This window comes from Girardinichthys multiradiatus, chromosome 2 (assembly GCF_021462225.1).
Source record: "Girardinichthys multiradiatus isolate DD_20200921_A chromosome 2, DD_fGirMul_XY1, whole genome shotgun sequence".
Classification (NCBI taxonomy): domain Eukaryota; kingdom Metazoa; phylum Chordata; class Actinopteri; order Cyprinodontiformes; family Goodeidae; genus Girardinichthys; species Girardinichthys multiradiatus.
The window spans coordinates 48,299,745-48,313,303 of NC_061795.1; the positions used below are offsets into that span (position 1 = coordinate 48,299,745).

Consider the following 13,559-nt stretch of genomic DNA (forward strand, 5'->3'; position numbering starts at 1 on the left):
AAATATTATACAGCCGTCTTTCAGCCAGCTGACTGACAGTGTGCAGCAACAGGCAGAGGAGGAGCAGGGTTGCATTCAATTATACCAGAGAAAACTGTTGCTCTGAAATATGGATTTGTGATATTGTTGCATATTGTGATGAGCATACTGGTTGTCTTTACATGTCCTCTCTGAGACTTGAGATTTCAGCCACTAAAACCTGTAGCAGCTGAGTCCACCTGCCTGGCTAATTATATTATGTACATGTCTCACTTTTAATGTAAAAGCTTGCCAAATATTGCATCCAAGCAACCTTTTTTAATTTGATGAGATAAATTGTGCTGTTCTGCTTATTATGGCTTTAGCTGAAAGAAAAGAATGAGGCACACATTCAATCAGTTTTGAAGCCATAACTTTTTTAAACTTCCTTGCTAATAGCAATATATTGCATATATATTTTTCTTTTTGATTGATTCTTTACTTCTCTCCCGCTCTCTGTTAGAATGAAGATGCTTGGGGCTGGGAGTTAAAGTCCTCCACCAGAGGGACGCTGGTAGAGCTGGGGCTGGGCCCCTGCCTCAGGTGGGGGTGAAGGGCCCTTACAGCCCTTCGTGGGTCTGGACCATGGGCGATGGAGGCGCCTGTGCAAGTGGAGGAGATGGGGTGAACCGATCCCACGTCTTGTTCGACAACTTTGTCCAGGCGAGCACATGTAAAGGCACACTCAAGGCCTTCCAGGAGCTCTGCGAGCACCTGGAGGTCAAGCCAAGCGAGCACAGGATCTTTTATCACAAGCTCAAGTCCAAACTTAACTACTGGAAGGCGAAGGCGCTCTGGGCAAAGTTAGACAAGAGGGCCAGCCAGAAGGAGTACAAGAAGGGACGTGCCTGTGCCAACACCAAGGTAAGCTTCATCACTGGAAACTTGATCATTCCTGTAAAGCTTCACAGGTGGCTCCTGTTCCCAGTGAGAGGCAGCGGAACGACAAAATGCAATCTGCTGAGGCTAAGACTCATGTAATTAGATGCTCATGTTCACCAACTAGATCATAGTGCAAGGACAGGGCGGCACAAGGACATGTACATGCATTGGATGAGAAGACACTTTGACTAAAACATTTCTTGTTAGATTTCAGAAAACCAGCTCATGTTAATAAGTCACCTGTAATAATACTGAAAAAATATTTAGTGCTTCGCCTTGTAGACACTTATTTGACAGTTTTCACATTCTGTCACATTGAAATCACAAAACATGGACCCATTGTTTCAGACCAGTTCAGAGTAAAGCAGAATTGCGAAATTGAAGATTTCCCACATTTCTGACAACTAAAAATCCAATTGCCTTTAGAAGCAACTTAATTAAAACAGGGTCATCCTGTGTAAAGTTTCATTTCAAACCTCTAGTCTTAAAGGTATGGCAAGTATTTGTGTTTAATCCCACTGAATCAACACCTTCACTGCAGTGTCAGCTGCAGGTCTTCTGGGGCATGTCTGCCAATATTGCACATCTACTGAAATCTTTGCCCATTTTTCTTTGTAAAGTAGCACAAGCTACCTGATTCAAGTGATTGCAGTTCAGCAAAAGCCTGGTCATCAGCCATCAGTGGAAATCCGGTGTGCTGAAGTAGGTAAACACCTAAAACATGCAGGACACTGGCCCTTGAGGACCGACTTTGAACACCCCGGATCTAAACCATTCTGTTGTACCTCTGGCTCTATGTTTTGGGTTGTTCTCCTGTTGGAAGGTGAACCTCCACCCTGATCGTCTGCAGCCTCTAACAGGTTGTTTTCCAGGATTGTCCTGGATTTAGCTCTATCCATTACGACTGACCAGCTTCCCTGCCCCTGCTGAAGAAAAGCGTCCCCACAGCATGATGCTGCCACCACCATGTTTCACAGTGGGGATGGTGTGTTTAGGGTGTTCTGCAAAGACATCAACATGGTATTTTGCATGTAGGCTTAAATGTTTAGTTTCAGCCTTATCAAACCAAGTCTTTCACATGTTGACATCTCTCCTTCAAGCCAATTTATTGCCTGTCTTCCATAAAAGCCAGATTGGTCAAGTGCACCTCTGGTCTGTCAACAGAGTTACCATGGGCCTCATGGATGTTTCTCTGATTATTGCTCTGATCAAGCACTGCATCGCTTGATCTAAATAGTACATTTTATCAGGGCAGAAACAATTATTCAGATTAATTGATTTATTGAAATAATTGTCAACTAATTTAGTAATCGAATATTTGTTAACTGGACTATACAGACTCTAAAACATGCCAGTTGCTAAAAGAACAACCCACTCAGAGTGTACAATTGTACAAATAATATATATATTTTGTATTTAAGATGTAAAACCTTCTTTGTCTGTAAATAAGCTCTATCCAGAACCCCTCAAGTGGCATAGCGTTGCTATCTGATTATAAATCGATTAATCGAAAGCATAGTTGACAGAATAATGGATTTACAAAATAATCGTTAGTTGCAGCCCTACATTTTGTAAAATATGTAAAAAACTTCCTTTGGATATTTAAAACATTATTAAACAACCAATTGGATTGTGGGCTTCATTAAAGATGCCATTGTCCTACAGAGTGGAGGACTGACCTGCTTCTCTCTCATCACTGCTATCTCATTAAATTCTGTGTATTCAGTGTCTGATCATTGGTGCGGGGCCATGCGGCTTACGTACAGCCATCGAGCTGGCTTTTCTGGGGGCCAGAGTGGTGCTCCTGGAGAAGAGGGATGCGTTCTCCAGAAACAACGTGCTGCACCTTTGGCCCCTTACCATCCACGACCTCAGGGGCCTTGGGGCCAAGAAGTTCTATGGGAAGTTCTGTGCTGGTGCTATTGATCATATCAGTGAGTACATAAGATACTCGTGTTATTGCTCCTTTTCTTTTCCACAAAGGCGCGCATGTGGACACCTGGTGTCTCCATACTGGAATTCATTTATGATGTTCAAATCACATGGGACTGTTCTCTCTCTGTGGGTTTTAGGTATTCGTCAGCTTCAGTTAATGCTGCTCAAAATGGCCCTCCTGCTGGGTATTGAGATCCATGTTAATGTAGAGTTCAAGGGTCTTATTGAACCGCCTGACGACCAGGAGAATGAGAGTAAGTGACTCAAACTGCTGCTGGACAAGAATCAGGAAAATAACCCAAATCTGTTTCATCAAATATCTCTCAGCTGCTGTAAGCCTGGTGCTGTGGATGCATTTCTGTCTGATTACATATGCTGTTTGTTCTCAGGGATAGGTTGGAGGGCTGAGGTCCACCCTAAGACACACCCTGTCAGCGAGCTGGAGTTTGATGTCATCATTGGAGCAGATGGAAGGAGAAACACGCTACCAGGCAAGTTTGCATGCACAGACTGGAGGAAAAGCATTAGTAATGCCCCGTTAACTAAACACGGCAAAGCCCGAACAGTGTTGCTTGTTGTTTCTTCTCGGACTCGTAGGTTGGTCACAATGATCATGATGTCACTCGTTTACAGCTGCAGATGGATAGCTGACCTCACTCTGCTCTCCGTGTACGAAGGAGCATTTGTGCACATCTGCATGGATGTTTGTTGTTTAGCTGCTATATAAACTTGAGATATTGTTTGCTCTCCTGGAGGACAGGAGGGGGATAGGAATGGTTAAGTTGATTGTCTGTTTCTTATCTGAGCGCTGGAACAGAGAACCATGAACCCTTTCTCTATTACTGAGAACTGGAACCCATATTCTTCCCTTTGAGATATCCAGTTACAATAAAATACATGCATACAGTGGAAAAAAACTGGAAACTGTTTACATTGTTTAGATTCAGAACATCTGGTTACATTTAAATGGTACAGTATGGAAAATATGTTCTAAAAGCAGATATTGTTTGTGAGTTGCTCAAACTCACTGCTAGATTTTCCTTCTGAAATGTAAATCTGTTTCGTACGTGTCCAGAAGCCCTGGCTGCTGATCTGATCAACCCGTCTGTTTCTGCAGGATTTCGACGGAAGGAGTTCCGAGGCAAGCTCGCCATCGCCATCACGGCGAACTTCATCAACAGGAACACAACAGCAGAGGCGAAGGTGGAGGAGATCAGCGGTGTGGCCTTCATCTTCAACCAGAAGTTCTTTCAAGATCTCAGGGAGGCAACAGGTGGGGAGCCGCCCCATCCTGCTAAGATTCTGCAGACATGTTTGGTTATCTTTCTTAAAGCAGAACATCGTAACTTTTGAGTGAAAGTGGCCTGAATGAATAAATCTTGCAGATTTATCTGATGTATTTATAATCCGGCTCCACTTTTTAGCAGAAAAGACTTTCATAAGTAAGCTGGGGTTCACTGCCAATGTGGATGTGACTCCAGTTTGGGATTTTAGCTCGTTTTAACCCATGATGTGTGAAAGAAATTATAATATCAAGTTTCATTAGAAATATTTGGAAAAGCCAAAAATTATTTATTTACAGTACCTTGCAAAAATACTCACACCCCTTCTCCAGTTCTCCAGGGCTAGTATCCTGTAACGTTTAGATGCCTCTCTGCTCCAAAACACCTGAATCAAATGGATAAATTCCCTCATCAGCATCTCCTTCAGTTCTGCAGAGACTGGTAACGAGCCATTCATTTGGTTCATTTCAGGTGTGTTGCAGCAGGGATGCATCTAAAAGTTGCAGGAAAGCAGTTCTGGAGGACTGGACTTGGGCACCTCTGGTGTTTTGTTGGGATTTTAATGTGATGGACCAACACAAACTACTTCATAATATTGAATTGGAAGGAAAATGAAATATGGTTTAAAGATTTTTTTGGTCAAAAATGCTTGGTGTGCACATGTATTCAACCCTGAATGTATTCAACACACTAAAAGTTTCTTCCTCTTTGCAAAATAGCTGAAACTCCATCAGACTGAATGGAAAGCATGAGTGAATTTCGATTTTAGTCTTATGACAAGCTCTGAATTTTATTTAGCTCTGGACTTTAAGTAGGCCATCATAACACATGAATATGGCTTGATCTAAACCAGTGCTTCCCAAACGTTTTGCCACAAAATTGCCAAGTGGAAAGTACTGGCGGTCCACATAGTTTTATTTGTTTTGTGATTTTTTATATTTTACCTGCTAAACAATAAGTTAAACGACCAACTTTTTAATTATGTTTTTGTAGCTCCAACACAAAAAAGTATCTTGCACATTTGCCCTTTTAAAAGAAAGGCACAAAGTTTTGTACATTTTTAGGGTCAGTTTTCCAGTTTGTTGATTTTGTCCATACTGAGCAATAGGTCTGTAAATGACTCACTCCAAGCACTACTTGCTATCTTTAGCCAAGCATAGTAAATTGATGCACCCAAGTCTGCTTCTGAGTAAAGTCACAGGTTTGGTGAACATCCATATCTGCAGTTGGTCCATCCTCTTGCCATGTTCAGATGATGGGTTGAACAGAGCTCTGTGAGATGTTCAAAGCTTGGAATATTGCTGTTGAACTTAACCCTGCTTAAAACGTCTCCAGATCTTTCACCCTGACCCGTCTGCTGTGTTCCTTGGTCTTCATGATGCTAGTTGTTCTCAGACGTTCTCTAAAAAACCTCGGAGGCCTTCAAGGAACACCTGCAGTTACACTGATAAATTCACACATGTGGGTCTCTGTGTACTAATTTGGTGTCTTCTGGAGGCAGTTGGTCCCACTGAATCTTATTTAGTGGTAACAGATTACAAGGGTCTGAATTCAAATGCATACCACTAGATTTTCATTTATACAATGTGAAAGATTTTTAATTGTAAAGGCAAGAAAATGGCAAATAAAACAGATATTCTCATTGGGTAGGACTGTATAATAGGATGCTGGATGTAGACATTGGTTCTGGTCATTTAAAGTCCCCCACTACTTTCTGGAAGCAGTGCATGCTAAGAAATAAATATAAATACAAATATTCTGTTCATTTGAATAGTTTTGGGTTTGGTTAGAGTTTTTAGGTTTGATGCCGACCTTGCTGCCTTTTTATTGCTGACTTGACAATGTTCTTGGTGCTCTGAATCCCATGATTGTTGCTTCCATCCTGAAATGACGACAGGACAGGCAGCTCTGGCACCAAGTGGAAGAATTGTGTTTTGTATCTGACAATCCTTGTTTTTTTAAATCTTTTTAGGTATTGACCTGGAAAATATTGTGTACTACAAGGATGACACGCATTACTTTGTGATGACTGCCAAAAAACAGAGCCTGTTGGAGAAAGGAGTCATTCTGCATGTGAGTGATCAAAGCCTGGAGCTCAGTGTGGGGTTCTCTGTGTCAGTGTGTGTTAGTCTCTTTCTGCTTCTCTTCAGCTGACATAAAAGCTGCATACACACAGAAACGACCACAATCACAAGAATGTCACTATTTTCAGAAGCTCTCTTTCATTATTTTGTCCTTTTTTATTCTTTCTGTGATTTAGCCAAGCATTGGTCTAATGGTCAAAGAAAGCCAACACTGCCAGCTCAAACACTTGCTGAGTGCTGATGTCCTCACTATACACGGTAGTTTCCTTTCCCTGGGCACTTTCCACAGGAAACAGGAAAGACCTTTTTAAATGCCCGTCTTCATGCACACACAACCATGCCATAGTGCCTGAGATGTGTGTGTTATGGCAGGGCTTCTTACAGTCTTTAATCCTATTTTTGCTGTTAAGCTTACACAACAGTTCTTACAGTTTTAAGAGGCACATCCTGTGCATGTGCGGGCCGAGTCGGGTTTTTAAGAGTTCTGAGTTATGAAGGAGGTAATTTTGATCATATGGGGTTAAAAGATTTTACAATGCACTGTTACTTATAAAAGTATCCACACATTTGGGCGCGGCGCTAGTGGTGTAGGGGTCAAGTGCGCGACCCATGAACAGAGGCTACAGTCCTCGAAGCAGTCGTCCCGGTTCTGAGTCCTGGACCCTGAGACCTTTGCCGAATGTCTTTCCCCTCTCTCTCCCCCTATTTCCTGTCTGCCTAAAAAATAAAAAATAAAGGCCTCTAGTGCCGCAAAAAAAAAAAAAAAAAAATTTAAAAGTATCCACACATTCATACATTTTCACATTTTGTCACATTAGAATCACAAACTTCACTGTGTTTTATTGTGATTTCCACACTTTAAGCTGATGATACCCATAGATAAACACCTTTTGCAACCAAAGGTCACCTAAATAGAGTAAATGGAGTCCAGCTGTGTTTGTTTAACTTCATCATAGATCCAGCTGTTCTGTGAAGTAGGGCTGGGCATTTATGGTTTTATCATTATCGTAAAAATGTTTTTATGATTATTAAAAATTTGATTTATTGTGACAATAATACATTTCATTTAATAATGTTTGAAAATCCTAAAAATAGTTGTTTTTACTATTTTCTCCACTGTTAATTCCATTAGAAAATCAATGAATATCAGTAAATTTGAAAATATGATTAAATGCAGAAACATGTAGTCGCAGCCATTTTATTATCTACAACGAACTAAAAACAAGTTGTAAAAAGTTCTTTATCATCAGTTTTATTGTTACCACGATAAATAGTTCATATCACCCACCCCTTCTGTGAAGGCCTCAGAGGTTTGTTAGAGAAAACAACAGCATCATAAATACCAAGGAACACAGCAAACAGGTCCTGGAGACAGTGGAGAAGTGTAAACCAGGGTCATTTTAAATGAAGCTGGAAATTCTTTGACCATCTTGACAGATCCAATCACTCTCTGAACCGGAGGAAAAGCAGAAGAGGAAGGATGGAAAAGTTACGAGAACAGTGGTGCTCAAGGCCGGCACACTTAAAAAATACTACTTCATATGTTCCACTGCTCCACCGTTCCTTCAACCACCAGAAACAGAGCTATAGCAGAACCCTTCAGACTGATGGAAGATTGGGTCGGCCTCTGTGAAACCGTGTCATTTTGAAAGCATGTCGGTGATCAGTGCTTACAGGCTGCTGGAAAATCACTTGTCTAGTTCAGGTTTTGCCACCAAAGCACAGGTGAAAGTATGTGATTATTGACTTTAGTCTGCGTGTAACCACAGTTAGATAATAATCACCAAACCAAGCTGCTAAATGAGTACAGATGAAACCCAATAAGTTTTTTCTTGAATAAAATTCAATATTTGATGTGCTCTCTGGCTGCTCTTGTTCCATTCATTTTAAGATCATCATTCATATTCAGACTGTATATTTTATTCATTAGTTCCTGCATCCTTTCATTTCTGGATTATTTTAACTGTTTAATTATTGCAAGACTTTAGACATTTATTACAAAAAGATGGTGTATTGTCATAGTTGCCTCTCTAGTTAAAATAGTTTCGGCTGGAATATTATCTGAGATTGTGGTAGTGGTGTCCATGTCCTGTTGTTGAGCAAGCTCTGCTCTGCTGGCAACCTAATCGTTTAGAGGAACCCTCTTTAGAAGACACTCCTGGCTCCTACTGGACTTTCTTGGGTGGACCTTCGCAGCAAATATACCTGTCTTCTTGAAGTTCTTGTTGATTTTGATGCAGTTTAAAAGCAGCGATATTCCCACCTGTGACGCCGGTGGAAGTAATGATGATAGCGGGCTTTTTTCTTGAAACTAACCACGGATGACGGTGAAAGGATGATTTCAAGCTCCACTCCCTTTAGAAGCAACTGTTGTTCTCTTCTAATTCAATCATAAGGACAGAGTGATTGCAGCTTCCCTCTCCTGTTGAACACTTTTCCCCTACAATAACTATAGGGCCAATAACTTGATGCTGACAGGGCTTAAATAGTGCAAATTGCTGGTTTTGTAATTGAATCCCATCTGATCATTCTCAATAGTGACCTAGAGTTGAAGTTGCCACCAAAGAAACGGAAGCAGTGTGAGTTTTAAAAACAACCAAATGTGGCATTTTGGTCACTGTTAGCTAGCCATTGGCTGTTATTGCATATTATCTTATGTCCAGACAACAAGCTAATATCAGACTGTCTGCAGCTATCAGAAACTAAAATTTAAAGCTGCATAAATGATGATTGAAATTGTATTAAACTTACATTAAAGTTGCCCTAGATAACATCAGGGCTTTGGCTTTAACTCACATTAGCTTCATGTAAATATGAAGTGGTTGCTACCCCCTCTGCTATGTTGCTTTAATTGCTTCTGAATCTTCACACCTCTATGAATGCATCTGCTTTTGTTAAACTGCCATTTTCTGTTTTGGGCATTTTTCCTGCAGGATTATGCAGACACTGAGCTTCTCCTGTCCAGGGCTAATGTCGACCAGGCTGCCTTGCTGTCTTATGCGTGTGAGGCTGCAGACTTCTCCACCAATCACCAGCTGCCCACACTGGACTTTGCCATCAACCATTATGGCCAGCCTGATGTAGCCATGTTCGACTTCACCTGCATGTACGCCACGGAGAATGCCGCCATGGTGCGCCAGCGCCATGGCCACAAGCTGCTGGTGGCGCTCGTGGGCGACAGTCTTTTAGAGGTGAGAGTTATTTTAGGACAGATTTTCTTTTGTTGAACTGGTGAAATTTTAAACTAGCATTTACAGTGTCTTGTGAAAGTATTCAGCCCCCTTGAACTTTTCAACCTCTTGCCACATTTCAGGCTTCAAACATAAAGATATAAAATTCTAATTTTTTGTGAAGAATCAACAACAAGTGGGACACAATCATGAAGTGGAATGAAATTTATTGGAAGTGTCAAATGTTTTTAACAAATAAAAAACTGAAAAGTAGGGCGTGCAATATTATTCAGCCCCCTTGCGTTAATACTTTGTAGCTCCACCCTTTGCTGTAATTACAGCTGCAAGTCTCTTGGGGTTTGTCTCTATCAGTTTTCACATCGAGAGACTGAAATTCTTGCCCATTCTTCCTTGCAAAACAGCTGGAGCTCATTAAGGTTGGATGGAGAGCGTTCATGAACAGCAGTCTTCAGTTCTTTCCACAGATTCTTGATTGGATTCAGGTCTGGACTTTGACTTGGCCATTCCAACACCTGGATACATTTATTTGTGAACCATTCCATTGTAGATTTGGCTTCATGTTTTGGATCATTGTCTTGTTGGAAGATAAATCTCCGTCAGTCTCAGGTCTCTTGCAGACTCCAACAGGTTTTCTTCCAGAATGGTCCTGTATTTGGCCCCATCCATCTTCCCATCAATTTTGACCATCTTCTCTGTCCCTGGTGATGAAAAGCCGGCCCAAACCATGATGCTGCCACCACCATGTTTGACAGTGGGGATGGTGTGTTCAGGGTGATAAACTGTGTTGCTTTTACACCAAACATATCGTTTTGCATTGTGACCAAACAGTTCAATTTTGGTTTCATCTGACCAGAGCACCTTCTTCCTCATGTTTGGTGTGTCTCCCAGGTGGCTTGTGGCAAACTTTAAACGAGACTTTTTATGGATATCTTTGAGAAATGGCTTTCTTCTTGCCACTCTTCCATAAAGGCCAGATTTGTGCAGTGTACGACTGATTGTTGTCCTATGGACAGACTCTCCCACCTCAGCTGTAGATCTCTGCAGTTCATCCAGAGTGATCATAGGCCTCTTGGCTGCATATCTGATCAGTCTTCTCCTTGTTCGAGATGAAAGTTTAGAGGGACGGCCGGGTCTTGGTAGATTTGCAGTGTTCTGATACTCCTTCCATTTCAATATGATTGCTTGCACAGTGCTCCTTGGGATGTTTAAAGCTTGGGAAATCTTTTTGTATCCAAATCCGGCTTTAAACTTCTCCACAACAGTATCTCGGACCTGCCTGGTGTGTTCCTTGGTCTTCATGATGCTCTCTGCGCTTTGAACAGAACCCTGAGACTATCACAGAGCAGGTGCATTTATACGGAGACTTGATTACACACAGGTGGATTCTATTTATCATCATCAGTCATTTGGGACAACATTAGATCATTCAGAGATCCTCACTGAACTTCTGGAGTGAGTTTGCTGCACTGAAAGTAAAGGGGCCAAATAATATTGAACTCCCCACTTTTCAGTTTTTTATTTGTTAAAAAAGTTTGACACATCCAATAAATTTCATTCCACTTCACGATTGTGTCCCACTTGTTGTTGATTCTTCACAAAAAACTAGAATTTTATATCTTTATGTTTGAAGCCTGAAATGTGGCAAGAAGTTGAAAAGTTCAAGGGGGCCGAGTACTTTTGCAAGGCACTGTATCCTCCAATGGTTGTTCTTTTAACATCGTCTCCTCTGGTGTGATCATATTTGGTAAATGAATGAACACTTTTCTTCGCAGCCTTTCTGGCCCATGGGCACCGGCATCGCCCGAGGTTTCCTGGCAGCCATGGACTCCGGCTGGATGGTGAGGAGCTGGGCGCAGGGAAAAACTCCTCTGGAGGTTCTGGCAGAGAGGTGTGGATGTGGAAACACTGATACACATGTGCCAAAATTCACGCTGTTCTTGCATTCACATTTACATGCTGATCCACAACCAGTCACACACATCCCCATCTGCCTCTTCAGATACACCCATTTATCTCTAAGTGCTTTACTTGGAATTGTAGCCATATGTGATTTAAAGCTTCAGTCCCACCTCTCCATGTACTAATGGGATAAGAAGCTCTCATGGCCTGGATGGAATGTGACTCCATCCAGTCCATGAGAGAGCATCTATCTTTGCTTTGCTTTAATGGTTTGATAATGGACTGTGATCAGCGTGTCCAGTTTAATGAAGAATATTTCAGTCTGTTGCTCTGTGCTTCAGGGAGAGCATATACCGACTTCTGCCTCAGACCACGCCAGAAAATGTCAGTAAGAACTTCAGTCAGTACAGCGTGGACCCGACTACACGTTACCCCAACATTAACCTTAACTTCCTCAGGCCCAGTCAGGTGAGTATTGAGTGTTTAGAACCTATGAGGCTAATTTTGGGTTTTCCTTTTAGGCATAAAATCAGCTCTTAAGCTTGGAAACAAAACTTGTCTCATGATGTTTTAGGTATGATGCCCTACAGTGGTTTCTAATTATTAATGATCCTAGAAGCTTCCCACATGTTGCCAAGTTACACCCACAGAATGAAATGTTCTTCACCAGGATTTAATGTGATTGTCCAAAACAAAGCAGCTCATAGTCGTAGTAGAAAAATAGATGTTTTCTCTTTCCCCACACTAAAATCCAGCTCAATCAATTGCCTTTAGTCATTCAGTTGTGTATAATTTGATCTCAGAATAGACTTGAACTGTTTGTCATTCATGCATCACACTATTTGTGTTGGAAAACTAGCACTGCACTTCACACTTAACCCTCACTGCAAAACGAATAGGTAGCTGTTGGTATGAACGTTATCAATAACTTGATCTGATTTGCCCAATACTAACTGTAGAGGCCCTAAATACTATGTTTGTACTGTAGTCGTTCCTTTGTTTTCTTCATGTATTTGTTCTCTGCTGACACATTGTCTCTTGTAGATAATAAAGTTTACTTTAATCTCTAATCAACACACCATTCCCCATAGTGATACAGGGTGGTGGCAGCATCATGCTGTGGAGATGCTTTTCTTCAGCAGGGGTCAAGGAGCAAGTTAGAGTTGGATGGTTTAGATCAATGAATATTCATGTGTTTAGAATGACCCAGTCAAAATCCAGACTTGAATTCAACAGAAAATGACTGGAGGACTTCAAAACAGATTTTCTCAGACACTCTCCATCCAATCTGTCTGAACTTAAACTATTTTGCAAGGCAGAATGGGCAAAAGTTTTAGTCTCTATATGTGGAAAGCTGGTAGAGTCAAACCCCAAAAGACCTGCAGCTGTGATGGTTGAAAAAATCTGCAAAGTACTGAATCTTGACGGGCTGAATATAAATGTGAACCACACTTTTTACTTGTGTGAAAAAAAACCACACATTTCCTTTCGCCTCACCATTACGCACTGCTTTGTTTGGGTCCATCACATAAAATCCAAATAAAAATACATTGAAGTGTGTGGTTGTAATGTGACATAATGAGGAGCGGTTCTGCAGGCTCTGTAAGAATATCAGCCTGGGTCCAATATGTAATGATGTTCTTTTGCAGGTGCGACACCTCTTTGACACCGGAGAGGGCAAAGAAATTCGGATTGAAATTGAAAATGTGATCAACTCGTCAACGCCAAAGTTAGCTAGGAATGGTTTGTATTTTATTTCTTTCATTTTTCTGAACCATATGACCCATATCCTGGTTTCCAACCTAAAGCCTGATCAGGCTGAATGTCAGAGGGAAACAAACCAAAAAAACTCTTCTGTACAGCACCCTCCATATTTATTACCACCCATAATGCAAACAACCTTGAATAGATTCTTCTTTCAAGAGAAAGATGATTTTTTTCAAGAGAAGCAGATCGAAGTTGACATTCAGAAGTGAGGACATGGTTTTAGTAGGGCTTGCAATGAAAGTTGCCATTTCTCAGCAATAATAAACTACACTGATTATTTGAAGCAGCAGGTGTAGATTGAATACAAAGTCAAACAATGTGCATTAGATTGTTATAGATAAATATAGAAGACATATGTTAGAAATCCAACACGTGGTTGTGGAATTTTATTAAAAACATTTTCCTGATCAAGCGTAAAAGTGACGCCTTGTGTCATTTGAAGCAGAACAGCAAAATAAAATGTGTTTCATGATTCGTCATCTTCTAGGAAACACACACGA

General features: G+C 41.1%; 1 protein-coding gene across 1 annotated transcript in view; it reads left to right on the forward strand.

Moving 5' to 3' along the window:
- The first annotated feature begins 588 nt into the window (after positions 1–588).
- Positions 589–13,559, forward strand: part of mical3a (microtubule associated monooxygenase, calponin and LIM domain containing 3a) — an 82,463-nt gene continuing 69,492 nt past the window's right edge. The window contains exons 1-10 of the mRNA XM_047387973.1: positions 589–882; positions 2,627–2,834; positions 2,973–3,089; positions 3,225–3,326; positions 3,953–4,108; positions 6,091–6,191; positions 9,136–9,393; positions 11,166–11,281; positions 11,634–11,760; positions 12,942–13,035. Of these exons, the coding sequence (XP_047243929.1) occupies positions 604–882; positions 2,627–2,834; positions 2,973–3,089; positions 3,225–3,326; positions 3,953–4,108; positions 6,091–6,191; positions 9,136–9,393; positions 11,166–11,281; positions 11,634–11,760; positions 12,942–13,035 (1,558 nt within the window). The 5' untranslated portion in view covers positions 589–603. The remainder of the gene's footprint in view (positions 883–2,626; positions 2,835–2,972; positions 3,090–3,224; positions 3,327–3,952; positions 4,109–6,090; positions 6,192–9,135; positions 9,394–11,165; positions 11,282–11,633; positions 11,761–12,941; positions 13,036–13,559) is intronic.